Source organism: Rana temporaria, chromosome 3, assembly GCF_905171775.1.
Source record: "Rana temporaria chromosome 3, aRanTem1.1, whole genome shotgun sequence".
NCBI lineage: Eukaryota > Metazoa > Chordata > Amphibia > Anura > Ranidae > Rana > Rana temporaria.
This window is the reverse complement of record NC_053491.1, coordinates 494,105,410-494,132,381: the sequence shown is the minus strand read 5'-3', so window position 1 is coordinate 494,132,381 and position 26,972 is coordinate 494,105,410. Positions and strand designations below refer to the sequence as shown.

The window sequence follows — 26,972 nt, the reverse complement described above, 5'->3', positions numbered from 1 at the left end:
GATTAGCTGCCTTCAAAATGCAGATACTGCCGCAAGTATTATACGTGTTTAGAACGGTTCCCATACCAGTGCCCAAGAAACTTTTTGGAGAATTACAGAGCATTCTAACGAGATTTATTTGGGTGGGCAAGAGAGCACGTAGCGCTTTCCATAAGATTCGCAAAACTAAGATGGTAGGAGGCATGGGAGTTCCCTCATTCGCGGATTACCATATAGCGGCAATTTTGACACAGGCTAAAGGCTGGTTCCCAAACCAGCCTACCCCGATATGGGGGCCCCTTGAGCAAAATCAAGTGCCTGGCAGGGACTTGGGAGCACTTTTGCTGGCAAGTCCGTTCCTTAAAGACACATACATGGCTTACGCATCACCTATAGTGGCCACTATTGAGGCGTGGAAGCATTTTACCTCAGCTGAGTTGCTTTCAACTCCGGTCGTTGACTTAGAAATTCCTATCTCCTCCTTAGCTTTAATAACACCTAATCTAAACCTGCAGAAATGGACATCGGGAGGCGTGAATTGGGTCTCTGACATTCAAGAGGGTGGTAATTTGAAATCTTTTCAGCAATTACAAACTACATTTGAGCTACCAAGTTCAGAACAATTCAGCTTCCTTAGAGTGCAGTCATTCCTCAAGAGCAAACACTATAGGCCCTACAAAATCTTTTGGAAAGCAAAAGTTTTTTTCACGTCTCAGAGCAGCAAGGAGAAAGGAATAACGCTAATTTATCACTTACTCAATAATAAATCTATTTTTGAAAAAAGTAATGCTTTGCTGGCCTGGGAAAGGGATTTAGATGTCTCTTATACGGATGTACAGTGGATCAAAGCATTACATTGCACTCACTCAGCCACAAAAAGTGCCAACCTCTGGGAGCTTTACCACAAGGTCACTCAGAGGTGGTATCTAACTCCATCTAGACTTGCAAAGTTCGGTCACGGAGTGTCCCCGCTTTGCTGGAGACAATGTTCACAAGTGGGCTCACTGTTTCATAATTTGTGGGAATGTGGGAAGTTGGCTAGATTTTGGAGTAGCATTTTTGCCATTATACGCCAAGTTACGGGAATCTCGGTGCCCCTATCGCCTTCTCTAGCTATATTACACCTGGGCATAGAGGAGCTCCCCCCCCCCTTTTAGGAAATTTATCATCCAACTTCTTTTAGCAGCCAAATTGGTAGTACTAAGACTTTGGAGATCCAGTGTGAGCCCCAAGGTAGGAGATGTGGTTAGAACCATCTCTTTACACTTTACATATGAACGTATGTTGGCTTACTCAGAAAGCAGACACGCCACATTTATTACTCACTGGCAGGCATGGACGGATTGGTATGATAATAACAAAACCTTTTACTTAGAGCAGTGAATTATTACCCAATGGGCGGCCTGGAGGAATAGGAAAAACCCTAGTTTGGACACAAATTTACTATAAATCCTTGTTCAACGGAGGTGTGCTGGTTCCTTCTTTTTCTTTTTTGTTATTTTTACTTTTTCTGTTTAATGGTGTAATTAAACTATATAGAGCATGTGGCTACACGCTCAATAGTAAAGCTTAAATCCTCCCTAGTATGGAATACACATATGCAAGAAATGTACTATTGCACAATCTTCGCAATTGATGCTAGAACATGTGCAGCAGGGATGACATTGGTCTGTTTCCATGGGTTGCAGCGTGTACCCAAAGAGGTGACCTATGGAAAAGTTGGACCTCAATGATATGTTATTTACCTATAGGTATGTAGAATTGCATTTCCTGTACTGTACAATTGTCTTATTACCTTGAAATGAGGATGTCTACTTTTGCTGTTCTTTTGACATCCACCTGCATTAATGTAGAAATGCATATGACATGTGTTCCATGTTTGTTCAAATCTTATAAAACAATAAAAAACTATTGAAATTAAAGAGAAGTCCTAGTCATTTCATCTACAAGCCCAGCAGGGGACGAGGCCGATACAGTGAGAAGACCCCCAACTGTCTGCCAGACATTGATTTATGTCAGAGATCAGAGGTATCTATTTTATCTCTCATTGAAAATATTAGTTGCAGAGAAATGGAAATAATTCCTCCTGATTGTACACATGTTGGGGTACATGTACATATAACATTGTATGTGTAGTGAGGATAGAATCCAGGAGAAACCCCCAGAATGGTTCTATGGAGTCTGATCACACCAGACAAGCAGTGATTGGTCTTGTTGGGATCAGACTGCCATGCCGGTGTTAATAATCCAATTCTTATCCATCAGAACTAAGGATGAGCTCTGGCGTGTTCGCCAGGAAGTGTGCACGGCGCTACGCTAATCACAGCCAGGGAGACATGTCATGATCCCTGCAGCCGAGCATCGGGACAATGTCTCCCTGACTGTGATTAGCGCAGCACCGTGCACACTTCCTGGCAGGCTCTGCATGTGTACTATGCGAACACGCCAGAGCTCATCCTTAATCAGAACCATTCATGCCACATTTAGCTCTAGTGGTTGTGTGGGGTCCCTGGTGGTTGTGTGGGGTCCCTGGTGATTGTGTGGGGTCCCTGTGCAGGGTCTCTGGTGGCTGTATGGGGTCTATGGTGGCTGTGCAGGGTCCCTGTGTGGGGTCCCTGGTGGCTGTATGGGGTCCCTGGTGGCTGTATGGGGTCCCTGGTGGCTGTGCTGGGTCTCTGGTGGCTGTGTGGAGTTCCTGGTGGTTGTGCAGGCTCCTTGGTAGCGCTGTGGGGTCCCTGGTGGTTGTGCAGGGTCCCTGGTGGCTGTGTGGGGTCCCTGGTGGCTGTGTGGGGTCCCTGGTGGCTGTGTGGGGTCCCTGGTGGTTGTGTGGGGTCCCTGGTGGCTGTGCGGGGTCTCTGGTGGCTTTGTGGGTTCCCTGGTCCCTGTGTGGGTTCCCTGGTGGCTGTGTGGGGTCCCTGGTGGCTATGTGGGGTCCCTGGTGGCTGTGTGGGGTCCCTGGTGGTTGTGCGGGGTCTTTGTGCAGAGTCTCTGGAGGCTGTGTGGTGTGGCTGTGTGGGGTTCCTGGTAGCTGTGTGGGGTCCCTGTGTGGCTGTTTGGGGTACCTGGTGGCTGTGCAGGGTCCCTGTGTGGGTCTCTGGTGGCTGTGTGGGGTCCTGGGTGGCTGTGTGGGTTCCCTGGTCCCTGTGCAGGGTCCCTGTTGGCTGTGCAGGGTTCCTGTGCAGGTTCTTTGATGGCAGTGTTGGGTCCTTGTGCGGGGTCCCTAGTGGCTGTGTTGGGACCCTGGTGGCAGTGTGGGGTCCCTGGTGGTTGTCCGGGGTCTGTGTGCAGAGTCTCTGGAGGCTGTGTGGCTGTGAGGGGTCCCTGGTAGCTCTGTGGGGTACCTGGTGGCTGTGCAAGGTCCCTGTGCGGGTCTCTGATGGCTGTGCGGGGTCCCTGTGTGGGTCTATGGTGGCTGTGCGGGGTTCTTGGTGGCTGTGCGGGGTCCCTGGTCTAGTGATGTTATGTTACTTTTCACTAAATGGGAATAATTCCTCATATTCATCTTATAATATAATATCATGTGTCTGGATTTGTCTCTGCAGGTTGGGTGGATGTTGTGTGACTTCCTCTGCCTGTGATGATCTCCGATCCATTCTTATCAATAATCGATCCCTCACCACACTGGATTTATCAGAGAATAATCTGGAAGACTCTGGAATAAAACTTCTATGTGAGGGGCTCAGAGATCCTGACTGTACTCTGCAGGAGATGTGGTAAGAATTATCCTATAAATGATATAATATTCTGCAGTATTCTGCTATAAATCTTCTATGTGAGGGATCCAGACATGTCACCTAGATGAAAGTTATACAAAGACAGACTTCTGATTGGCCGGTTACACTGGGAGTTCCCATCATAGTCCTTCAGGTCACTCACTGTTATTGGCTTTCACCCCCTCCCCCCTCCACTATCAGAGATCAGACTTTGGCTGGGGTCACACTGGAGGTCACAGTGGCTCACAGCAGGGGCCCGGTGCGTCTCCATTCACCATTTCAGGTCCGATTTCAACACATATTTTAAGCTGAATTCAGATCTGAAATGGACCAGAAGACACACAGGACTCCGTATTCTCTTCATTCACTGACCAATCATAGACGGATGGTCCTCCATTAGAATCTGGAAGGACAGAGCGAGTCTCTAGACCAGAAGTGACCCCTAGATGCCAATAAAATCCCCCCATCCTTGTAGATATAAAATTGTCACCTCACTGAGCCTCAAAGAGAAGTCCTAGTCATTTCATCTACAAGCCCAGCAGAGGACGAGGCCGATACAGTGAGAAGACCCCCAACTGTCTGCCAGACATTGATTTATGTCAGAGATCAGAGGAATCTATTTTATCTCTCCTAGAAAATATTAGTTGCAGAGAGATGGAAATAATTGCTCCTGATTGTACACATGTTGGGGTACATGTACATATAACATTGTATGTGTAGTGAGAATAGAATCCAGGAGAAACCCCCAGAATGGTTCTATGGAGTCTGATCACACCAGACAAGCAGTGATTGGTCTTGTTGGGATCAGACTGACATGCCGGTGTTAAAAATCCAATTCTCATCCATCAGAACTAAGGATGAGCTCTGGCGTGTTCGCCAGGAAGTGTGCACGGCGCTGCGCTAATCACAGCCAGGGAGACATTTCACGATCCCTGCAGCCGAGCATCGGGACAATGTCTCCCTGACTGTGATTGGCGCAGCACCGTGCACACTTCCTGGCGGGCTCTGCACGTGTACTATGCGAACACGCCAGAGATCATCCTTAATCATAACCAATCATGCCACATTTAGCTCTGGGGGTTGTGTGGGGTCCCTGGTGATTGTGTGGGGTCCCTGTGCAGGGTCTCTGGTGGCTGTGTGGGGTCTCTGGTGGCTGTGCAGGGTTCCCGTGTGGGGTCCCTGGTGGCTGTATGGGGTCCCTGGTGGCTGTATGGGGTCCCTGGTGGCTGTATGGGGTCCCTGGTTGCTGTGCTGGGTCTCTGGTGGCTGTGCGGAGTTCCTGGTGGTTGTGTGGGCTCCTTGGTAGCGCTGTGGGGTCCCTGGTGGTTGTGCAGGGACCCTGGTGGTTGTGCAGGGTCCCTGGTGGCGGTGTGGGGTCCCTGGTGGCTGTGCAGGGTCCCTGGTGGCTGTGCAGGATCCCTGGTGGCTGTGTGGGGTCCTTGGTAGCTCTGCAGGGTTCCTGGTGGTTGTGTGGGGTCGCTGTGTGGGTTCCCGGGTCCCTGTGCGTGGTCCCTGGAGCCTGTGCTGAGGCCCCACCCGGCTGTGCAGGGTTCCTCGTGGTTGTGCAGGGTCCCTGTGTGGGGTCTCTTGTGGCTGTGTGAGGTCCCTGTTGGTTGTGCAGGGGCCCCTGTGTGGGGTTTCTGGTGGCTGTGCAGGGTCCCTAGTGGTTGTGCAGGGTCCCTGTGTGATTTTTCTGGTGGCTGTGTGGGGTCCCTGGTGGCTGTATGGGGTCCCTGTGTGGGGTCTCTGGTGGCTGTATGGGGTCCCTGTTGGTTGTGCAGGGTTCCCTGGTGGCTGTGCAGGGTCCTTGTGCAGTGTCCCTGGTGGTTGTGCAGGGTCCCTAGTGGTTGTGCAGGGTCCCTGTGTGGGGTCTCTGGTGGCTATACAGGGTCCCTGTGGGTTGTGCAGGGTCCCTAGTGGTTGTGCAGGGTCCCTGTGTGGGGTCTCGGGTGGCTATACGGGGTCCCTGTTGGTTGTGCAGGGGCCCCTGGTGGCTGTGCAGGGTCTTTGTGCTGGGGCTCTGGTGGCTGTGTGGGGTCTCTGGTTTCTGTGTGGGTTTCCTGGTCCCTGTGCAGGGTCTCTGGTTGCTTTACGGGGTCCCTGGTGGCTGTGTGGGTTAAAAGGAAAAAGGTACAGCGCAATAAAAATAAATGTGAATTGAAAACCTGCACGGGAAGCGCAGGTTAATTTAGGGGGTAATAAATAAATAAATAAATAAATAAACACTAAAAAACAATCAATTAAATATGATCAATAATATGGAAATAATATATGAAAAATAAACCAATATATGTGACATATCATTGAAAGATCTTATAAAAGTGCAAAAGTGAATTTCACAAACATTTGTGCCAAAATAGACATAAATCAAAAAAAAAGGAATTTAAGTGTTGAAAAATCTTATAAAGTTGTGGTGCCGTATGATAAGGTGAAAAAAATCCACAAGTAATAGTCCAGTAAGGCGCTGTTTGAACAATATTCTAAGTGTGACACCAGATATATTCTGAACAGACTCTCTACCAGAAAAAAGACACCCAGGTGTTGAGGTAATGTAGTCCGCTTACCACACTGTATGACCGCTACAGCGATCGGAATGGACTAAGGTTAATAATTAAAGTCTCCCACTGAGACTGGATGGTAGGGAATCCTGAATGGGTCCTGCACTGTTGCCTCGAGAATTCAGCTCAAAGGGAAAAGGTACAAGAAAAATCCCCCATAGCGTGATATCGTTTCAACTGGCAATATTTATTGTAACTATGAAACTGTGTACACTCACATTTGGGTTGAATTAACATGCGCATAGGAACCAGAGCGACTGGCTGCAAAACATCAGATCTCGGCGTCTCCTCCACACGTTCTCCCGCTGTCTCTGCTCGTGTAGTTAGACGTGATGATGTCAGAACGCTAGCCACGCCGTTCCTATGCGCATGTTAATTCAACCCTAAATGTGAGTGTACACAGTTTCATAGCTACAATAAATATTGCCAGTTGAAACGATATCACGCTATGGGGGATTTTTCTTGTACCTTTTCCCTTTGAGCTGAATTCTCGAGGCAACAGTACAGGACCCATTCAGGATTCCCTACCATCCAGTCTCAGTGGGAGACATTAATTATTAACCTGAGTCCATTCCGATCGCTGTAGCGGTCATACAGTGTGGTAAGCGGACTACATTACCTCAACACCTGGGTGTCTTTTTTCTGGTAGAGAGTCTGTTCAGAATATATCTGGTGTCACACTTAGAATATTGTTCAAACAGCGCCTTACTGGACTATTACTTGTGGATTTTTTTCACCTTATCATACGGCACCACAACTTTATAAGATTTGTCAATACTTAAATTCCTTTTTTTGATTTATGTCTATTTTGGCACAAATGTTTGTGAAATTCACTTTTGCACTTTTCTAAGATCTTTCAATGATATGTCACATATATTGGTTTATTTTTCATATATTATTTCCATATTATTGATCATATTTAATTGATTGTTTTTTAGTGTTTATTTATTTATTTTATTACCCCCTAAATTAACCTGCGCTTCCCGTGCAGGTTTTCAATTCACATTTATTTTTATTGCGCTGTACCTTTTTCCTTTTCACTTATCTTTAAATTTTGTATCTATAAATTTTTTGGTACTTGGCAGCACTGATTTTTATTTTTTACGTTTATTCTGCGCATTGTTTTTTTCTACTAGAAAAAGTTTTTCCATTTGGCTGTGTGGGTTCCCTGGTCCCTGTGCGGGGTCCCTGGTGGCTGTGCAGGGTCTCTGTGCAGGTTCTTTGGTGGCAGTGTGGGGTCCTTGTGTGGGGTTCCTAATGGCTGTGTGTGGTCCTTGTGCGGGGTCCCTGGTGGCTGTGCGGGACCCCTGTGCGGTGGCTGTGCGGGGTTCTTGGTAGCTCTGCGGGGTCCCTGGTGTTTGTGCAGGGTTCCTGGTGGCTGTGCGGGGTCCTTGGTATCTGTACGGGGTTCCTTATTAGCTCTGTGGGGTCCCTGGTGGTTGTGTGGGGTCCCTGGTGCCTGTGCGGGCTCCCTGTGTGGGGTCCCTGGTGGCTGTGTGGGTTCCCTGGTAGCTGTGCAGGGTCCCTTGTGGCTGTGCAGGGTTCCTGGTGACTGTGCAGGGTTCCTGTGCAGGTTCTTTGGTGGCAGTGTTGGGTCCTTGTGCGGGGGTCCCTAGTGTCTGTGCGGGGTCCCTGGTGTCTGTGCGGGGTCCCTGGTGTCTGTGCAGGGTCTCTGGTGGCTGTGTGGGGTCTCTGGTGGCTGTGTGGGGTCCCTGGTGGCTGTGTGGGGTCCCTGGTGGTTGTGCGGGGTCTTTGTGCAGAGTCTCTGGAGGCTGTGTCGTGTGGCTGTGTGGGGTTCCTGGTAGCTGTGCAGGGTCCCTGTGTGGGTCTCTGGTGGCTGTGTGGGGTCCCGGGTGGCTGTGTGGGGTCCCTGGTGACTGTGTTGGGACCCTGGTGGCTGTGTGGGGTCCCTTGTGGTTTGCAGGGTCTTTGTGCAGAGTCTCTGGAGGCTGTGTGGCTGTGAGGGGTCCCTGGTGGCTGTGTGGGGTACCTGGTGGCTGTGCAAGGTCCCTGTGCGGGTCTCTGATGGTGGCTGTGCGGGGTCCTTGGTGGCTGTGCGGGGTCCTTGGTGGCTGTGCGGGGTCCCTGGTCTAGAGATGTTATGTTACTTTTCACTAAATGGGAATAATTCCTCATATTCATCTTATAATATAATATCATGTGTCTGGATTTGTCTCTGCAGGTTGGGTGGATGTGGTGTGACTTCCTCCAGCTGTGATGATCTCCGATACATTCTTATCAATAATCGATCCCTCACCACACTGGGTTTATCAGGGAATAATCTGGAAGACTCTGGAATAAAACTTCTATGTGAGGGGCTCAGAGATCCTGGCTGTACTCTGCAGAGACTGACGTAAGAATTATCCTATAAATGATATAATATTCTGCAGGATTCTGATATAAATCTTCTATGTGAGGGATCCAGACATGTCACCTAGATAAAAGTTATACAAAGACATACTTCTGATTGGCTGGTTACACTGGGAGTTCCCATCATAGTCCTTCAGGTCACTCAATGTTATTGGCTTTCATCCCCTCCCCCTCCACTGACTATCAGAGATCAGACTTTGGCTGGGGTCACACTGGAGGTCACAGCGGCTCACAGCAGGGGCCCGGTGCGTCTCCATTCACCATTTCAGGTCCGATTTCAACACAAATTTTAAGCTGAATTCAGATCTGAAATGGACCAGAAAACACACAGGACTCCGTATTATCTTCATTCACTGACCAATCATAGACAGATGGTCCTCCATTAGAATCTGGAAGGACAGAGCGAGCCTCTAGACCAGAAGTGACCACTAGATGCCAATCAAATCCCCCCATCCTTGTAGATATACAATTGCCACCTTACTGAGCCTCAAAGAGAAGTCCTAGTCATTTCATCTACAAGCCCAGCAGGGGACGAGGCCGATACAGTGAGAAGACCCCCAACTGTCTGCCAGACATTGATTTATGTCAGAGATCAGAGGAATCTATTTTATCTCTCATAGAAAATATTAGTTGCAGAGAGATGGAAATAATTCCTCCTGATTGTACACATGTTGGGGTACATGTACATATAACATTGTATGTGTAGTGGGGATAGAATCCAGGAGAAACCCCCAGAATGGTTCTATGGAGTCTGATCACACCAGACAAGCAGGGATTGGTCTTGTTGGGATCAGACTGACATGCCGGTGTTAAAAATCCAATTCTCATCCATCAGAACTAAGGATGAGCTCTGGCGTGTTCGCCAGGAAGTGTGCACGGCGCTGCGCTAATCACAGCCAGGGAGACATGTCACGATCCCTGCAGCCGAGCATCGGGACAATGTCTCCCTGACTGTGATTAGCGCAGCACCGTGCACACTTCCTGGCGGGCTCTGCACATGTTCTATGCGAACACGCCAGAGGTCATCCTTAATCAGAACCATTCATGCCACATTTAGCTCTGGTGGTTGTGTGGGGTCCCTGGTGGTTGTGTGGGGTCCCTGGTGATTGTGTGGGGTCCCTGTGCAGGGTCTCTGGTGGCTGTGTGGGGTCTCTGGTGGCTGTGCAGGGTCCCTGTGTGGGATCCCTGGTGGCTGTATGGGGTCCCTGGTGGCTGTGCTGGGTCTCTGGTGGCTGTGCGGAGTTCCTGGTGGTTGTGCGGGCTCCTTGGTAGCGCTGTGTGGTCCCTGGTGGTTGTGCAGGGTCCCTGGTGGTGCTGTGGGGTCCCTGGTGGCGGTGTGGGGTCCCTGGTGGCTGTGTGGGGTCCCTGGTGGCTGTGTGGGGTCCCTGGTGGCTGTGTGGGGTCATTGGTAGCTCTGTGGGGTCCCTGGTGGTTGTTCAGGATCCCTGGTAGCTCTGTGGGGTCCCTGGTGGTTGTGTGGGGTCGCTGTGTGGGGTCTCCTGTGTCTATGTGGGTTCCCTGTGCGGGGTCCCTGGTCCCTGTGCTGGGGCCCCTGGTCCCTGTGCAGGGTCCCTAGTGGTTTTGCAGGGTCCCTGTGTGCGGTCTCTTGTGGCTGTGTGAGGTCCCTGGCGGCTGTACAGGGTCCCTGTTGGTTGTGCAGGGGCCCCTGTGTGGGGTTTCTGGTGGCTGTGCAGGGTCCTTGTGCAGGGTCCCTGGTGGCTGTGCAGGTTCCCTAGTGGTTGTGCAGGGTCCCTGTGTGATGTCTCTGGTGGCTGTGTGGGGTCCCTGGTGGCTGTACGGGGTCCCTGTGTGGGGTCTCTGGTGGCTGTATGGGGTCCCTGTTGGTTGTGCAGGGTTCCCTGGTGGCTGTGCAGGGTCCTTGTGCAGTGTCCCTGGTGGTTGTGCAGGGTCCCTGTGTGGGGTCTCTGGTGGCTATACGGGGTCCCTGTTGGTTGTGCAGGGGCCCCTGTGTGGGGGTCTCTGGTGGCTGTGCGGGGTCTCTGGTGGCTGTGTGGGGTCTCTGGTTTCTGTGTGGGTTTCCTGGTCCCTGTGCAGGGTCTCTGGTTGCTTTACGGGGTCCCTGGTAGCTGTGCAGGGTTCCTGTGCAGGTTCTTTGGTGGCAGTGTTGGGTCCTTGTGCGGAGGTCCCTAGTGGCTGTGCGGGGGTCCCTAGTGTCTGTGCAGGGTCCCTGGTGGCTGTGCGGTATTCCTGGTGGCTGTGTGGGGTCCTTGGTAGCTCTGTGGGGTCCCTGGTGGTTGTGCAGGGTACCTGGTGGCACTGCGGGGTCCCTGGTGGTTGCAGGGTTCCTGGTGGTTGTGTGGGGTCTCTGGTGGCTGTAGGGGGTCCCTGGTGGATGTGCGGGGTCCCTGTATGGGGTCTCTGGTCCCTGTGTGGGGTCCCTGGTGGCTGTACAGGGTCCCTGGTGGCTGTGTGGGGTCTCTGGTGGCTATGTGGGTTCCCTGGTCCCTGTGTGGGTTCCCTGGTGGTTGTGTGGGGTCCCTGGTGGCTGTGCGGGGTCTCTGGTGGCTATGTGGGTTTCCTGGTCCTTGTGTGGGTTTCCTGGTCCCTGTGTGGGGTCTCTGGTGGCTGTGTGGGGTCCCTGGTGGTTGTGTGGGGTCTTTGTGCAGAGTCTCTGGAGGCTGTGTGGTGTGGCTGTGTGGGGTTCCTGGTAGCTGTGTGGGGTCCCTGTGTGGGGTACCTGGTGGCTGTGCAGGGTCCCTGTGCGGGTCTCTGGTGGCTGTGTGGGGTCCCAGGTGGCTGTGTGGGGTCCCTGGTGGCTGTGTGGGTTCCCTGGTCTCTGTGCAGGGTCCCTGGTGGCTGTACAGGGTTCCTGTGCAGGTTCTTTGGTGGCAGTTTTGGGTCCTTGTGCGGGGTCCCTAGTGGCTGTGTTGGGACCCTGGTGGCTGTGTGGGGTTTCTGGTGGTTGTGCGGGGTCTTTGTGCAGAGTCTCTGGAGGCTGTGTGGCTGTGTGGGGTCCCTGGTAGCTGTGTGGGGTACCTGGTGGCTATGCAAGGTCCCTGTGCGGGTCTCTGATGGCTGTGCGGGGTCCTTGGTGGCTGTGCGGGGTCCCTGGTCTAGTGATGTTATGTTACTTTTCACTAAATGGGAATAATTCCTCATATTCATCTTATAATATAATATCATGTGTCTGGATTTGTCTCTGCAGGTTGGGTTGGTGTGATGTGACTTCCTCCGGCTGTAATGATCTCCGATCCATTCTTATCAATAATCGATCCCTCACCACACTGAATTTATCACGGAATAATCTGGAAGACTCTGGAATAAAACTTCTATGTGAGGGGCTCAGAGATCCTGGCTGTACTCTGCAGGAGATGGGGTGAGAATTATCCTATGAATGATATAATATTCTGCAGTATTCTGGTATAAATCTTCTATGTGAGGGATCCAGACATGTCACCTAGATGAAAGTTATACAAAGACAGACTTCTGATTGGCCGGTTACACTGGGAGTTCCCATCATAGTCCTTCAGGTCACTCACTATTATTAGCTTTCATCCCCTCCCCCCTCCACTGACTATCAGAGATCAGACTTTGGTTGGGGTCACACTGGAGGTCACATCAGGGGGTCCGGTGCGTCTCCATTCACCATTTCAGGTCCGATTTCAACACAAATTTTAAGCTGAATTCAGATCTGAAATTGACCAGAAGACACACAGGACTCCGTATTATCTTCATTCACTGACCAATCATAGACAGATGGTCATCCATTAGAATCTGGAAGGACAGAGTGAGCCTCTAGACCAGAAGTGACCCCTAGATGCCAATAAAATCCCCCCATCCTTGTAGATATAAAATTGTCACCTCACTGAGCCTCAAGGAGAAGTCCTAGTCATTTCATCTAAAAGCCCAGCACGGGACGAGGCCGATACAGTGCTGTCACACAGCTTTTACTGTCTAGCAGTTATTACATGTTATGTTACTATGTTATTTGGTATGATCCTTACCCCCCTGCTGTTCTGGCTAGTTTGGTTGTTCCCACCCTCCATTTCCTGCTCTAAACTTCATTTTGCTTTAGTTGCTTGAAAAGTCTGCATAGTGTGGGAGCTGTGTATCTTCATTGGAAATTTACCTATGGAAAAGCCTCTATGTTTATATCCTTGTTATCTTGAAGCATAAACAAGCATTGGAAAACACCTCTGGAGTCTTTATTCATTGAGTAAACTGTCTGTTAAAGTCATCATTCAACCTGCTGCATACATCCTTACAGACTGGGTCTACAAGAAGCTTGTCACAGGTACAACCGATGCTTGAAACAGAACAGTACATTTCCAGTAAATTTCCAGAAGAATCCATCACATAGCTATCTCTGCAGCTGTGTGTGTGTGTGTGTGTGTGTGTGTGTGTGTGTGTGTGTGTGTGAAGAACAAACATCCTAACACAGGAATCCATCCTCAGGCTGTGCACTGAGAGTTAGGCCTGTGTGTGACTCCTGCAGCCACTAGAAGCATTACTCTGCGTATGAAGCCAGTCTCCCACTGAATGCTCCATAACTGTTCACTGCCAGGGATTTTGCCTTTATTGGAGAGCAATAAGTACCTTTCGAACTTCTCAAAGACTGTATCATAGCTTCATCAAGTCCCTAGGATTTATCATTGTCAAGCTGTTTTTGGTTGTGAATCCAATACCTGAATCTACTGAAATAACTGTGTATTCCTGCCTGTATATAGTGATAGTGAACTGTGCAGTGAGCTGAGCCATCCAGTCTGAAACAGTTGCAGCACTAGATGTCACAAATATCCAGCTCCTCAGTTCAATCTGCCTAATATCAGAAGTCACTACAGAGCTCAGCTCTGGCAGATTTGTAACAAGACACCAAAACTACAGCACTTGTCATTATGTCTGACAGAGATCCTACAGAGTCACCTGCATTTAACCAAGATAAAGCAGACTCCTTACTTCATTCTGCTCGTCCTGCCAGAGCCCATCATCCATCCTTGAAGGCAAGAGAGGTTTATGAAGCAAGCAAGGAAGAAACATCTAGTAACCTGACTGCATTATGGCATAAGACTTTAAGTTGTATAATAACCAGTAATGAAACTAGCAACAATCCTGAGCAATTGAACACTGCTTTCTCAAGTGTTAAGAAGGCATTTGAGAATTATAGAAGACTTTCTGAGAAGTACTATTCCCTATTGTCACATTCCAGCATAGCGGAACCCGCATTGGAATTAAAGGACTTTACTTCTACTGACCAGCAGAGGCATAGCACATATCTTGAAGCGAAGGCACAGATAGAAGGTAAATTAGCACAGCTACATGAAACTACATCCTGTAAATCTGCTTCTTCCAGACACTCAGGAAAATCATCTAGATCCGCTCGCTCCCATCATAAATCCTCTTCTAAATCACTGCTGTCCTGCTCTGTAAGGTCAACACTGAGCGACCAAATAGTCAAAGCTCGCCAGAAGGTCGCAGCAGCCCAGGTTCAAACCGCCTGCTCTGAAAGAGAAGCAGCCATCAAAGCAGAAGCTAAACGCATTCAAGCAGAAACAGAGGCTCAGCTAGAGGCTCAGCTAGAAATCCTTCAGAAGAGTAAGGAAAAGGAAGTAGCATTGGCGGAATTATCCATCTTGGAACAAGCCCTATTGGAAGAAGAAGGGGCAGCTTGTCCCAGCTTGGCTGCTTGTCAAGACCCCGTTGAAAGGACCCTACAGTTCGTCTTAAGCCAGAACCACGAAATTACAGTCCCACCTACAGTTGGAGACTTTTCTCATAATCATCCAGCATGTGGACCAGAAGACAACGTGTCACAAAATCAAGCTGGTCAACTAGACACACCTGCTAACAGAGACACTCCGCAACTACCGCATGTCACAAAATCAAATGAGTCAACCCACACGGCTCACGTGCCACCGCAACCCTATGCAAATAGAGATTACAAGGGTACAGCAAAAGACTACAGGATGAACTCTATGACCCCTGTGATACAGTTCTCTTCAACTTCAAATGCTCAGAGACCTTCAGACGTCAGACCCTTACCTGGATTGAACCCATCTGCAACACTTTTCGCTCCACCAACCAGCCAACTTCAGATACCAACCATGGCTCAAGTCGGCGCACCATCAGTATCCCCGGTGGCTATAAAAACTGAAAGCATCGACGCTGCGGAGCTCAGCAAGAGTATGGCTCTACGAGAATTGATCACAACTGGACTGTCTAAATTTGATGACCGCCCAGAGAACTACAGGAGTTGGAGATCTACATTTAAGGTGGTAATCAAGAGTTTGCCCGTTGAACCTCAAGCAGAACTGGACTTACTAATAAGGTATTTGGGGTGACAATCTTCAGAACAAGTAAAGAGACTTAAATCTGTTTACATCTATAACTTTAACGCAGGCCTTGATGCTGCCTGGGAACATCTAGATCAAGACTATGGGAGTCCCGAAGTCATTGAATCTGCCTTATTCCAGAGAGTAAACGACTTTCCTAAGATCTCTGTTAAGGACAATCATAAGCTTAGAGAGTTAGGTGACCTCCTTCATGAACTTGAAATTGCTAAGTTAGATCCTAGTTTACCAGGTCTTAGCTATTTAGACACTGCTCAGGGCGTGAATCCTATTGTAGCAAGGCTGCCTAGTTATCTTCAGGGAAAGTGGACTAGTGTAGGATCAAAATATAAGTATGAACATCATGTTTCCTTCCCTCCCTTTTCTTATTTTGCAGAGTTCGTGCGGAAGGTTGCAAAATCCAAGAATGACCCAAGCTTCTTCTATCCAGATACAACCACCACTCCTTTAACCACTTCAAGGGGTATTGCCACCAACAGTAAATTCAAGGATTTAAAGTATCCTATTGCCGTAAGGAAGACAGAGGTAGCATCCAACGTCTTAAGTCTTGGCTACAGGCATTAAGGCAAGCAATCCCAATCAACACTGTCCTATCCATAATGCACCACATTCTCTCTCCAAATGCCATGCATTTAAGGACAAGCCTATTGAAGAACGCAAGTCATTTCTCAAAGAGCATAATATCTGTTTCAAGTGTTGTGCATCCTCCGATCATTTAGCAAGAGACTGTAAGATCACCATCAGATGTTCTCTGTGTAACAGTGCCAAACATGTGGATGCTCTTCATTCAGACCTGTTCAAAAGGAAACCTTCACCCAGCAGCAACCCCAAGCCTACATCAGATGATGGCGGAGAGAAAACTGAGCAACATGCCAACCCCGTAACCACAAGGTGTACAGAGGTATGTGGAGAAGGGCTTCATAGCAAGTCTTGTAGCAAGATATGTCTTGTAAGGGTTTTTCCTGAAGGATGCCCACAAAATTCCATAACAATGTATGCCATACTCGATGATCAGAGCAATCGCTCATTGGCCAGTACAGAATTCTTTGACCTATTCAACATTCATGGAGAGGCCTGGTCCTATACCTTGCAGACATGTGCAGGAAAGATCAATACTTCTGGAAGAAGAGCCCATGGCTTCATAGTGGCATCAGAATATGAGGACATAGAGTTTCCTCTTCCAACTCTAATCGAATGTGATCAGCTACCGAACAACAGAGAAGAAATCCCCACACCAGAGGCTACATGTCATTACCCCCATTTAAGCCACATTGCTGACTACATTCCACCACTTAACAAGGATGTTAAGATCTTGATTCTCCTAGGGAGAGACGTTCCTAGAGTCCATAAAATAAGAGAGTTATGTAACGGTTCAGACGATGCTCCTCAGGCCCAGAAACTTGATCTTGGATGGGTGATAATAGGAGAAGTCTGTTTAGATCAATCTCACAAGCTCTTGTATGTAGCTTCCTACAAAACCAATGTTGCCTATCGGTCGATGAAATGTCCATTGCATTATTATGTGAAGGAAAGACTTGATTTTAAAAACAAAGTTCCATATCAAGCACTCCAAGATATAAACTGCAAGCTCACTTCTCAGAAGGACCTTGGTGATTCAGTGTACCAGACTACTTGCGATGACAACAAGATTGCCCCTTCAGTCGAAGACCAGGAGTTCATCAAGATTATGGATGAAGAGTTCTTCAAGGACAATTCCAACAGTTGGGTAGCTCCATTACCCTTCCGAGTACCAAGGCTTACTCTCCCTGAGGCCCCATACACACGAGAGGATTTATCCGCAGATACGGTCCAGCGGACCGTATCCGCGGATAAATCCTCTCAAAGATTTCAGAGGATTTCTATGCGATGGCGTGTACACACCATCGCATTGAAATCCGCGCTGAAATCCTCTGCCGATGACGTGTCGCGCCGTCGCCGCTATTATGACGCGGCGACGGGCGCGACGCTGTCATATAAGGAATTCCACGCATGCGTCAAGTCATTACGACGCGTGCGGGGAATCCCTTTAGACGGATGGATCCGGTAAGTCTGTACAGACGAGCGGATCCATCCGTTGGAATGGATTCCAGCAGATGGATTTGTTGAGCATGTCAGCAAATATCCATCTGCTGGAAATCCATCCCAGGGGAGATTTATCTGCGGATAAATATCCCACGGAGTGTACACACCATAGGATCTATCCGCAGAAACCCATTTGATGGGATTTATCTGCGGATAGATTCTATGGTGTGTATGGGGCCTCACAATCGAGGACAAGCTTTAACCAGATTTGCTGCACTTAAGAAGACTCTCTGTAACAAACCTGAGATCCAAGAGCATTTTCTAGCATTTATGCAGAAGATTTTAGATAACCTTCATGCTGAACCAGCACCAGACCTTAAGGAAGGTGAAGAATGCTGGTACCTTCCATCCTTTGGAGTCTACCATCCTCGTAAACTGGGGCAAATCAGAATAGTCTTTGACTCAAGCGCTCAGTTCCAGGGAACCTCTTTAAATAACGTTCTTCTAACTGGTCCAAATCTAACGAACAACCTAGTAGGAGTGTTGATGCGGTTCAGGAAGGAACCAATTGCCGTGACAGTTGACATTCAACAGATGTTCCACTGTTTCCTAGTCAAAGAGGATCACAGAAATTATCTCAGGTTCTTGTGGCACCTCAACAATAACATTAATGATCAGGTGATAGACTATCGCATGAGAGTCCATGTCTTTGGAAATAGTCCATCTCCTGCCGTGGCAACTTATGGACTGAGAAGAACAGCGCAGGAAGGTGAAACGGAATTCGGATCTGACACCAGGCAATTCATTGAGAGAGATTTTTATGTGGACGATGGCCTAAAATCCTTTTCAACACCTGAAGAAGCTGTCAATCTGATAAAAAGAGCTCAACAGCTCCTGTCGACTGCTAACTTAAGGCTCCATAAGATTGCATTTAATAGCAGTGAAGTAATGAGGTCTTTCAATCCAGAAGATCATGCTAAGGATTTAAAGGATTTGGACTTGGGAGTAGATGCCCTACCCACTCAAAGGAGTCTCGGTCTTCTCTGGAATATAACTTCAGACACATTCACCTTTCAGGTATCTGACTCCAAGAAGCCATTCATAAGACAAGGAGTCCCGTCAACTGTTAACAGCCTTTACGATCCCCTAGGCTTTGTGACTCCAGTTACCGTCCAAGGGAGATCCATACTTCGCCAGCTTACTGAGCGAGTGACAGATTGGGATGCCCCTCTGCCAGTAGACCTGCCTAAATGGGAGAAATGGAGAAACTCCATGAAAGTGCTGAAAAAACTTAATATCCCACGCTGCTATTCACCCACTTCAACTTCAAGAAGTCTGATGAAAGAGATTCACGTCTTTTGCGATGCATCTACCGCAGCTATAGCGGCCTCGGCTTATCTCAAGATCATAGATCCCTCCGGGAGATCCAATGTCGGTTTTCTACTAGGAAGAGCCAAGTTAGCTCCAAAACCTGCTCACACTATTCCAAGATTAGAATTGTGTGGCGCAACCCTAGCTGTCGAAGTTGCAGAATTCCTGCAAAATTAAATGGACGCTGAAATTGATCAGGTTAAGTACTACACCGACAGCAAGGTCGTACTTGGCTACATATGCAACAGCGTAAGGAGGTTCTATATGTATGTGGCTAACAGGGTAGAACGAATAAGAAAGGTCAGTAGACCTGAACAATGGAACTATGTCCCGACTGGTTTTAATCCTGCAGACATTGCAACGAGGTCAGTGTCAGCAGTTGTCCTCACGCAAACCATTTGGTTTTCAGGACCCAAGTTTTTATCGGACCAGTCTTCTACAAACTCAAAAGATATATTTATGTGTTGACGTTTTGGGGTAAGTGGCGCTGCTGGTCTGGTGAAGGGCTATCTATCTTTAAGTGATATGCAAGTATATAGGCAAATAATGAATGTTGGGTTCCTTCCTTTGGTTTAGCTTAAATATATAGCCACCATTAGGATGTGAGGTCCCCCTTTTTTATTGATTGGCAGTGTATTTCCACTCTCAATTGATGAATGGTTCCTGTGTATCCGCCAAGGACATTAAAAAGTGTTTAAGAAAGAGGCTCAAATTATATATAAAGAAACGATACGTTGGAGGAAGGGATATTAGTTGGTGTCCCCTAGACCCAGTGTGATATTGGTAGGTAATATCAATTATATTTGGACTGGGAAATTTTCAGTAATCCAATGTGCAAGCTTCTGTTGGTAATCAGTTCACTAAAAAATATATATAATAAAAAAATATGTAAGTTGGCCAAAAAAAATATATATATAAAGATGGCCCCCAAGTGAAAAACTCTTATTCCGTGATAAACGCTAGTTATCTGAATCATATATAAAGTGTGTATCCAATATCAATGTTCAATCCAACAGAGAAAAAAAAAAAAAAAAAAAAAAGGGGAAAAAGAAAAAATTGCAAAAAATGTAAAAAAACTTTTACAATGCAAGCTATTATAGCTTCAAACTGTGCCCATTTAAAGTGCTATGTGCTGCTCAAAATTGAGTAATAATAAATGTGTCCTCAGATAAAAATAATACAAGTTGAAAAAGGAAAAAAATGATGTGAAGAAAATATATATATATAGTTCACTAGATTTCACATTGGGCTATGAGCCCCGCAATTAGTGATTAGTTGCACTTTGGATTATTAATGTGTTAGTATCCAAAAGTTTCTACTGCGATAAGTTGTATAGATGTTTAGAAAGTATTAATCACAATTTCATTCAAAAGATTCCAATGCCAAAGTAAGAAGAATAAAAACCAAAAACATCAGGTGTTCCTTAATGGGGGTTAATTGAGCAATATGATCCCCAACATGATTAAACAGATAATCCTTATTCTGCTCTCATCAATTTTCCTCTATTCACACTTTGATTTGACTGGCGATCCCCCCTGTTGTCTCCCCACTCACCGGACAGATGTCCCCTCGAGGGGGTGTAGGGCTTGTCTGAAATAAGCTTCAGTGAGCTATCAGATGATTACCTCTCCTCCTTATTTCAGTCTGGTGCGGGGCAGCTTTCTCCCAGGGTGCCGTGTCTTTTCTCATAAGTTTTCGATAGTATGAAAGATAAAGGAAATCCACATAGAGTAGTAGATTCTAGACTTGATGATCAGCTTTACTAAAAGGTGATCACATCAAGTACATAAAAGGTTTTAAAATTGCTACAAGCCAGGCAAGAAAACGAGTAACACAAATAAAAAATATAAAAAATATAAAATAAAATGAACCCGTTCTTGTGCTGGCAGCAGCTGTAAGACTAGGTCCCAGTCCTCCAACTAGTTTGTACACTCGCCCGGTGCGTTAGGTTAGCCCAGCGGTATCTCACAGCTCGTGTCGCGGCTGATGCTCCACGGCTCTTAGGTCCGTACCCGGAAGTAACTAGTAGCGGTGCGTACGTGTGAGGTAACAGACGCTGAAGGTCACCTGACTAGTTTCGTCTATGGACGTTTTCAAAGGTGATGGACGTCTGTCACTTCACACTCATTTTTGTATGATATTCGGCAGCCAATTCCCTCCTATCAGGGAGGGGCCAAACCCCTTTGGTCAAATCGAGGGTTTCAGATGCAATACGGGAGGCGTGTTTGCTAAATATATGTAAAGAATATGATCTGCTCAATCACCCAGTGGAATTAAGTAATTTAACCCCTAAGGGGATAAACCAAAAAATGGGAATATATGGAATTGAGGATATTAAATATTTATACATATAAACCTAATCTTAGGTTGTAGCAGATATGCTTTTTATAGAGCAGGAAATTGGGTACCGTTTTACATACCATTTAATTGATCAACTTTAACTTAAAAATATATGTTACATCATATTAGTCCCTCTATAAATCTGATGGTTAATGTTTAGTAAATTTCACCGTTATATTATAAATTAGTGTGGTGACTATAATATATCGGGGGCTATATTTTATTAATGAATCCAATAGAGGGTTGATATTAATAGTCTTTGTGTGTGAGAACATATCACTTAGATGAAAATAGATTTAGTTTTTATGTAAGCCCCTTAACCATTTGTGCCCTGGATGTAAATTGACCTAAATTGGGTTTTGTATCAATTACCATTGTATATTAGGTTAAATGTTCCTACATAAGTTCAAGGATTTGGAGGAACCATGGTCTCTAAAGGGAACAGTGGAAGGGTTGTGTACCATGCTTTCAGGATTGTCCCAGGTAGTGTGAAAAAATAAAAAGTTACTATGGTTGGGCTATTCGGTTATATAATATTTCTTTGTCTTCCCTTATTTTCTGTTATATTTTATATATTTGTATATATTACTCCCCTTCACTAAGGGAATGAGTTTAATAGGGTTGGTGTGGTAATTCCAGGTGGGAATAGTTGCAACTGATAAGGACTGCATCCAAAGACTTATTTCACCTTATTGTATCCCAAAACTTGTATGTTGTATAATTTATGTTATATCTCCCAGTGATAACTTCAAATTAACTATTATAGGATCATTTCCTGGGTTTAGGAGTTAGTAGTTGGATATGTAACAGTTAAGATCAATGTCTATGTTCATTCCTTTTGGTGCCAAAGTCCCCATCCTATAAATCCACTCAGTTTCGTTTCGTGAAATTTGTATTTTTCTATTTCCTCCTCTCCAGTGATCTTGTACTGTGTCTATGCCATAGAATATAATTTGGGAAGGGTCATTGTTATGTACTTCACTAAAATGTTTCGACAAACTGTGGTATGGGAACCCTTTGCGGATGTTTTTTATATGTTCCCTTATTCTGACTTTTAGAGGCCTTGTGGTTCTGCCTATGTATTGCAATTTGCAGGGACATTCAACCACATATGTCACATGCGTGGTATTACAGGTTATGAGTTTTCTAATACGATATTCTTTATGGTAAGTGTAAAAGATATATTGATCCAGAAATCTGCGCTGAAGTGATAACATTGAGTTCCAACATCTGCTCAAGAAGAAACTTGGAAGCGAGACGCTTTGCATGTTTCTCTTCTTGGAAAAGATTGGTCAAGACTATAGCAAGATTGAGACATATTGCCCAGACTTTCCGCAAGCCCAATCAGACATCGTCTTGTCATGGATGGCACACTTGCAAGGAGTCACCCAATGCGTTAGAGTACGAGAACGCAGAATTATTCGTCGTACGCCTTGTGCAAGAAGAAGTCTTTGCAGAAGAGATTAAATGCTTGAGAGGCAATAGACCAGTCTTAAAGAGTAGCCCACTACTCAAACTGAACCCAATAATCGACGATGAAGGCATGCTTCGAGTCGGTGGACGACTAAATAAGTCAAACCTGCTAAAATACCAGCAAGCTCACCGTATCCAGTGGCCAGTTGGACTTATTACAAAGGCCATCACCAGTGATGATGGAAGAGTCCGAAGTGTGGAAGTCAGGATCGTTAAGGATGGGGCTTCAAAAACCTTCCTGAGACCAGTCACAGAGACAGTCCTAATAATGCCTGCTTCCAAAAATTCTGATTCAGTGTTATGTGAAGGAGCCACTTAAGACCTATAATATAGCTAGCTTATAGACTTGAGAAGGCTAGATAGAATGTTACTGTATGCAATGTTAATAATATGTAAAAGAAAAACAATGTAGCGTATAGTGGTATCTCGCAATACCAGGCGGGGAGTGTGCTGTCACACAGCTTTTACTGTCTAGCAGTTATTAAATGTTATGTTACTATGTTATTTGGTATGATCCTTACCCCCTGTTGTTCTGGCTAGTTTGGTTGTTCCCACCCTCCATTTCCTGCTCTAAACTTCATTTTGCTTTAGTTGCTTGAAAAGTCTGCAGAGTGTGGGAGCTGTGTAACTTCATTGGAAATGTACCTATGGAAAAGCCTCTATGTTTATATCCTTGTTATCTTGAAGCATAAAGAAGCATTGGAAAACACCTCTGGAGTCTTTATTCATTGAGTAAACTGTCTGTTAAAGTCATCATTCAACCTGCTGCATACATCCTTACAGACTGGGTCTACAAGAAGCTTGTCACAGGTACAACCGATGCTTGAAACAGAACAGATACAGTGAGAAGACCCCCAACTGTCTGCCAGACATTGATTTATGTCAGAGATCAGAGGAATCTATTTTATCTCTCCTAGAAAATATTAGTTGCAGACAAATGGAAATAATTGCTCCTGATTGTACACATGTTGGGGTACATGTACATATAACATTGTATGTGTAGTGAGGATAGAATCCAGGAGAAACCCCCAGAATGGTTCTATGGGGTCTCATCACACCAGACAAGCAGTGATTGGTCTTGTTGGGATCAGACTGACATGCTGGTGTTAAAAATCCTATTCTCATCCTTTAGAACTAAGGATGAGCTCTGGCGTGTTCGCCAGGAAGTGTGCACTGCGCTGTGCTAATCACAGCCAGGGAGACATTTCACGATCCCTGCATCTGAGCATCGGGACAATGTCTCCCTGACTGTGATTAGTGCAGCACCGTGCACACTTCCTGGCGGGCTCTGCACGTGTACTATGTGAACACGCCAGAGCTCATCCTTAATCAGAACCATTCATGCCACATTTAGCTCTGGTGGTTGTGTGGGGTCCCTGGTGGTTGTGTGGGGTCCCTGGTCATTGTGTGGGGTCCCTGTGCAGGGTCTCTGGTGGCTTTGTGGGGTCTCTGGTGGCTGTGCAGGGTCCCTGTGTGGGGTCCCTGGTGGCTGTATGGGGTCACTGGTGGCTGTATGGGGTCCCTTGGGGCTGTGCTGGGTCTCTGGTGGCTGTGTGGAGTTCCTGGTGGCTGTGCGGGCTCCCTGGTGGCTGTGCGGGGTCCCTGGTGGCTGTGTGGGGTCCTTGGTAGCTCTGTGGGGTCCCTGGTGGTTGTGCAGGATCCCTGGTGGCTGTGTGGGGTCCTTGGTAGCTCTGCTGGGTCCCTGGTGGTTGTGTGGGGTCTCTGGTGTCTGTGTGGGTTCCCTGGTCCCTGTGCGGGGTCCCTGGTCCCTGTGCTGGGGCCCCTGGTGACTGTGCAGGGTCCCTAGTGGTTGTGCAGGGTCCCTGTGTGGGGTCTCTTGTGGCTGTGTGAGGTCCCTGGTGGCTGTACATGGTCCCTGTTGGTTGTGCAGGGGCCCCTGTGTGGGGTTTCTGGTGGCTGTGCAGGGTCCCTGGTGGCTGTGCAGGGTCACTAGTGGTTGTGCAGGGTCCCTGTGTGATGTCTCTGGTGGCTGTGTGGGGTCCCTGGTGACTGTACGGGGTCCCTGTGTGGGGTCTCTGGTGGCTGTATGGGGTCCCTGTTGGTTGTGCAGGGTTCCCTGGTGGCTGTGCAGGGTCCTTGTGCAGTGTCCCTGGTGGTTGTGCAGGGTCCCTAGTGGTTGTGCAGGGTCCCTAGTGGTTGTGCAGGGTCCCTGTGTGGGGTCTCTGGTGGCTATACGGGGTCCCCGTTGGTTGTGCAGGGGCCCCTGTGTGGGGGTCTCTGGTGGCTGTGTGGGGTCTCTGGTTTCTGTGTGGGTTTCCTGGTCCCTGTGCAGGGTCTCTGTTTGCTTTATGGGGTCCCTGGTGGCTGTGTGGGTTCCCTGGTCCCTGTGCGGGGTCCCTGGTGGCTGTGCAGGGTCCCTGTGCAGGTTCTTTGGTGGCAGTGTGGGGTCCCTAATGGCTGTGTGTGGTCCTTGTGCGGGGTCCCTGGTGGCTGTGCGGAGTTCCTGGTGGTTGTGCGGGGCCCCTGTGTGGTGGCTGTGCGGGGTCCCTGGTGGCTGTGCGGGGTCCTTGGTAGCTCTGTGGGGTCCCTGGTGTTTGTGCAGGGTTCCTGGTGGCTGTGCGGGGTTACTTGGTATCTGTGCGGGGTTCCTTGGTAGCTCTGTGGGGTCCCTGGTGGTTGTGTTAGGTCCCTGGTGCCTGTGCGGGGTCCCTGTGTGGGGTCCCTGGTGGCTGTGTGGGTTCCCTGGTAGCTGTGCAGTGTCCCTGGTGGCTGTGTGGGGTTCCTGGTGGCTGTGCAGGGTTCCTGTGCAGGTTCTTTGGTGGCAGTGTTGTGTCCTTGTGCGGGGGTCCCTGGTGTCTGTGCGGGGTCCCTGGTGTTTGTGCAAGGTCCCTGGTGGCTGTGCGGAGTTCCTGGTGGCTGTGTGGGGTCCTTGGTAGCTCTGCGGGGTCCCTGGTGGTTGTGCAGGGTTCCTGGTGGCACTGCGGGGTCCCTGGTGGTTGCAGGGTTCCTGGTGGTTGTGTGGGGTCCCTGTGTGGGGTCTCTGGTGGCTGTAGGGGGTCCCTGGTGGTTGTTCGGGGTCCCTGTATGGGGTCTCTGGTGGCTGTGTGGGGTCCCTGTGTGGGGTCTCTGGTGGCTATGATGGTTCCCTGGTCTCTGTGTGTGGTCCCTGGTGGCTGTGTGGGGTCCCTGGTGGTTGTGTGGGGTCCCTGTATGGGGTCTCTGGTGGTTGTGTGGGGTCCCTGGTGGCTGTGCGGGGACTCTGGTGGCTATGTGGGTTCCCTGGTCCTTGTGTGGGTTCCCTGGTCCCTGTGTGGGGTCCCAGGTAGCTGTGTGGGGTCCCGGGTGGCCGTGTGGGGTCCCTGGTGGCTGTGTGGGGTCCCTAGTGGTTGTGCAGGGTTCCTGTGCAGGTTCTTTGGCGGCAGTGTTGGGTCCTTGTGCGGGGTCCCCAGTGGCTGTGTTGGGACCCTGGTAGCTGTAGGGGGTCCCTGGTGGTTGTGTGGGGTCCCTGTATGGGTTCCCTGGTCCCTGTGTGGGTTCCCTGGTCCCTGTGTGGGGTCTCTGGTGGCTGTGTGGGGTCCCTGTGCAGGCTCCCTGGTGGCTGTGTGGGGTCCCTGGTGGCTGTGTGTGGTCCCTGGTGGCTGTGTGGGTTCCCTGGTCTCTGTGCAGGCTCCCTGGTCCCTGTGCGGGCTCCCTGGTGGTTGTGTGGGGTCCCTGGTGGCTTTGCAGTGTTCCTGTGCAGGTTATTTGGTGGCAGTGTTGGGTCCCTGTGCGGGGTCCCTAGTGGCTGTGTTGGGACCCTGGTGGCTGTGTGGGGTCCCTGGTGGTTGTGTGGGGTCTCTGGAGGCTGTGCGGGGTCCCTGGTAGCTGTGTGGGGTCTCTGGTGGCTTTGCAAGGTCCCTGTGGGGGTCTCTGATGGCTGTGCGGGGACCTTGGTGGCTGTGCGGGGTCCCTGGTAGCTGTGAGGGGTACCTGATGGCTGTGCAATGTCCCTGTGCGGGTCTCTGGTGGCTGTGCGGGGTCCCTGGTGGCTGTGCGGGGTCCCTGGTCTAGTGATGTTATGTTACATTTCACTAAATGGGAATAATTCCTCATATTCATCTTATAATATAATATCATGTGTCTGGATTTGTCTCTGCAGGTTGGTATGGTGTGGTGTGACTTCCTCCGGCTGTGATGATCTCCGATCCATTCTTATCAACAGGGCTTTTTTTCTCAGAGAATAGGTTCAGGAACTCTCCCTTTTGGAGTTACCCCGTCTTCACCACTTCCTAACTCCAAGCACCGTTCCTTGGTCTCACCCCCTACCCACCTCCCAGTACTGCACCTTTAATTTGTTAATGATAACAAGAAAAGCATTAAAATAGCAACAATAGATCCCCCAGCAACAAAAGATCTCCCCGCAGACAGAATCGAAAGACCATCCAGCAGCCAGCTACAATCGAATTCTCCCTCAACAGTAGATCCCTCCAGGCAACAACTGACTCTCCCAGCAACATAAGACCCACCCCAGCAACAATAGATGCCCCGCCAGCAAAAATATACCTCCCCAGCAACAATAGACCCTCCCCCTGCAAAAATAGATCCCTTCCAGTAACACTAGATCCCCCAGCAGCAATAGACACTGTAGCCCAACCCAGCACCTCTTGACATTCAGTGCTAGAGGTGCCGGAACTGCGTTCCCCCGCGTTCCCGCTGAAAAAAAGCCCTGCTTATCAATAATCGATCCCTCACCACACTGGGTTTATCAGGGAATAATCTGGAAGACTCTGGAATAAAACTTCTATGTGAGGGGCTCAGAGATCCTGGCTGTACTCTGCAGACACTGAGTTGAGAATTATGCCGCGTACACACCATCACTTTTTGTGATGAAAAATAAA

General features: G+C 48.3%; 1 protein-coding gene across 1 annotated transcript; it reads left to right on the top strand.

The window, feature by feature from the left end:
- The first annotated feature begins 3,414 nt into the window (after positions 1-3,414).
- On the top strand, positions 3,415-26,333 carry LOC120933839 (NACHT, LRR and PYD domains-containing protein 3-like). The gene is made up of 4 exons (XM_040347252.1): positions 3,415-3,692; positions 8,433-8,603; positions 11,787-11,957; positions 26,234-26,333. The coding sequence occupies exons 1-4, from the start codon at positions 3,436-3,438 to the stop codon at positions 26,316-26,318; spliced, it is 684 nt and encodes a 227-aa protein (XP_040203186.1). The 5' UTR covers positions 3,415-3,435; the 3' UTR covers positions 26,319-26,333.
- The last annotated feature ends 639 nt before the right edge of the window (positions 26,334-26,972 follow it).

Bases quoted from the DNA above. Each gene is read 5' to 3' on its own strand.
- LOC120933839 (XM_040347252.1), top strand. From the start codon at position 3,436: ATGTTATGTTACTTTTCACTAAATGGGAATAATTCCTCATATTCATCT. The intron at 8,604-11,786 runs GTAAGAATTATC...TTGTCTCTGCAG, and splicing joins TGTACTCTGCAGAGACTGAC to GTTGGGTTGGTGTGATGTGA. The intron at 11,958-26,233 runs GTGAGAATTATC...TTGTCTCTGCAG, and splicing joins TGTACTCTGCAGGAGATGGG to GTTGGTATGGTGTGGTGTGA.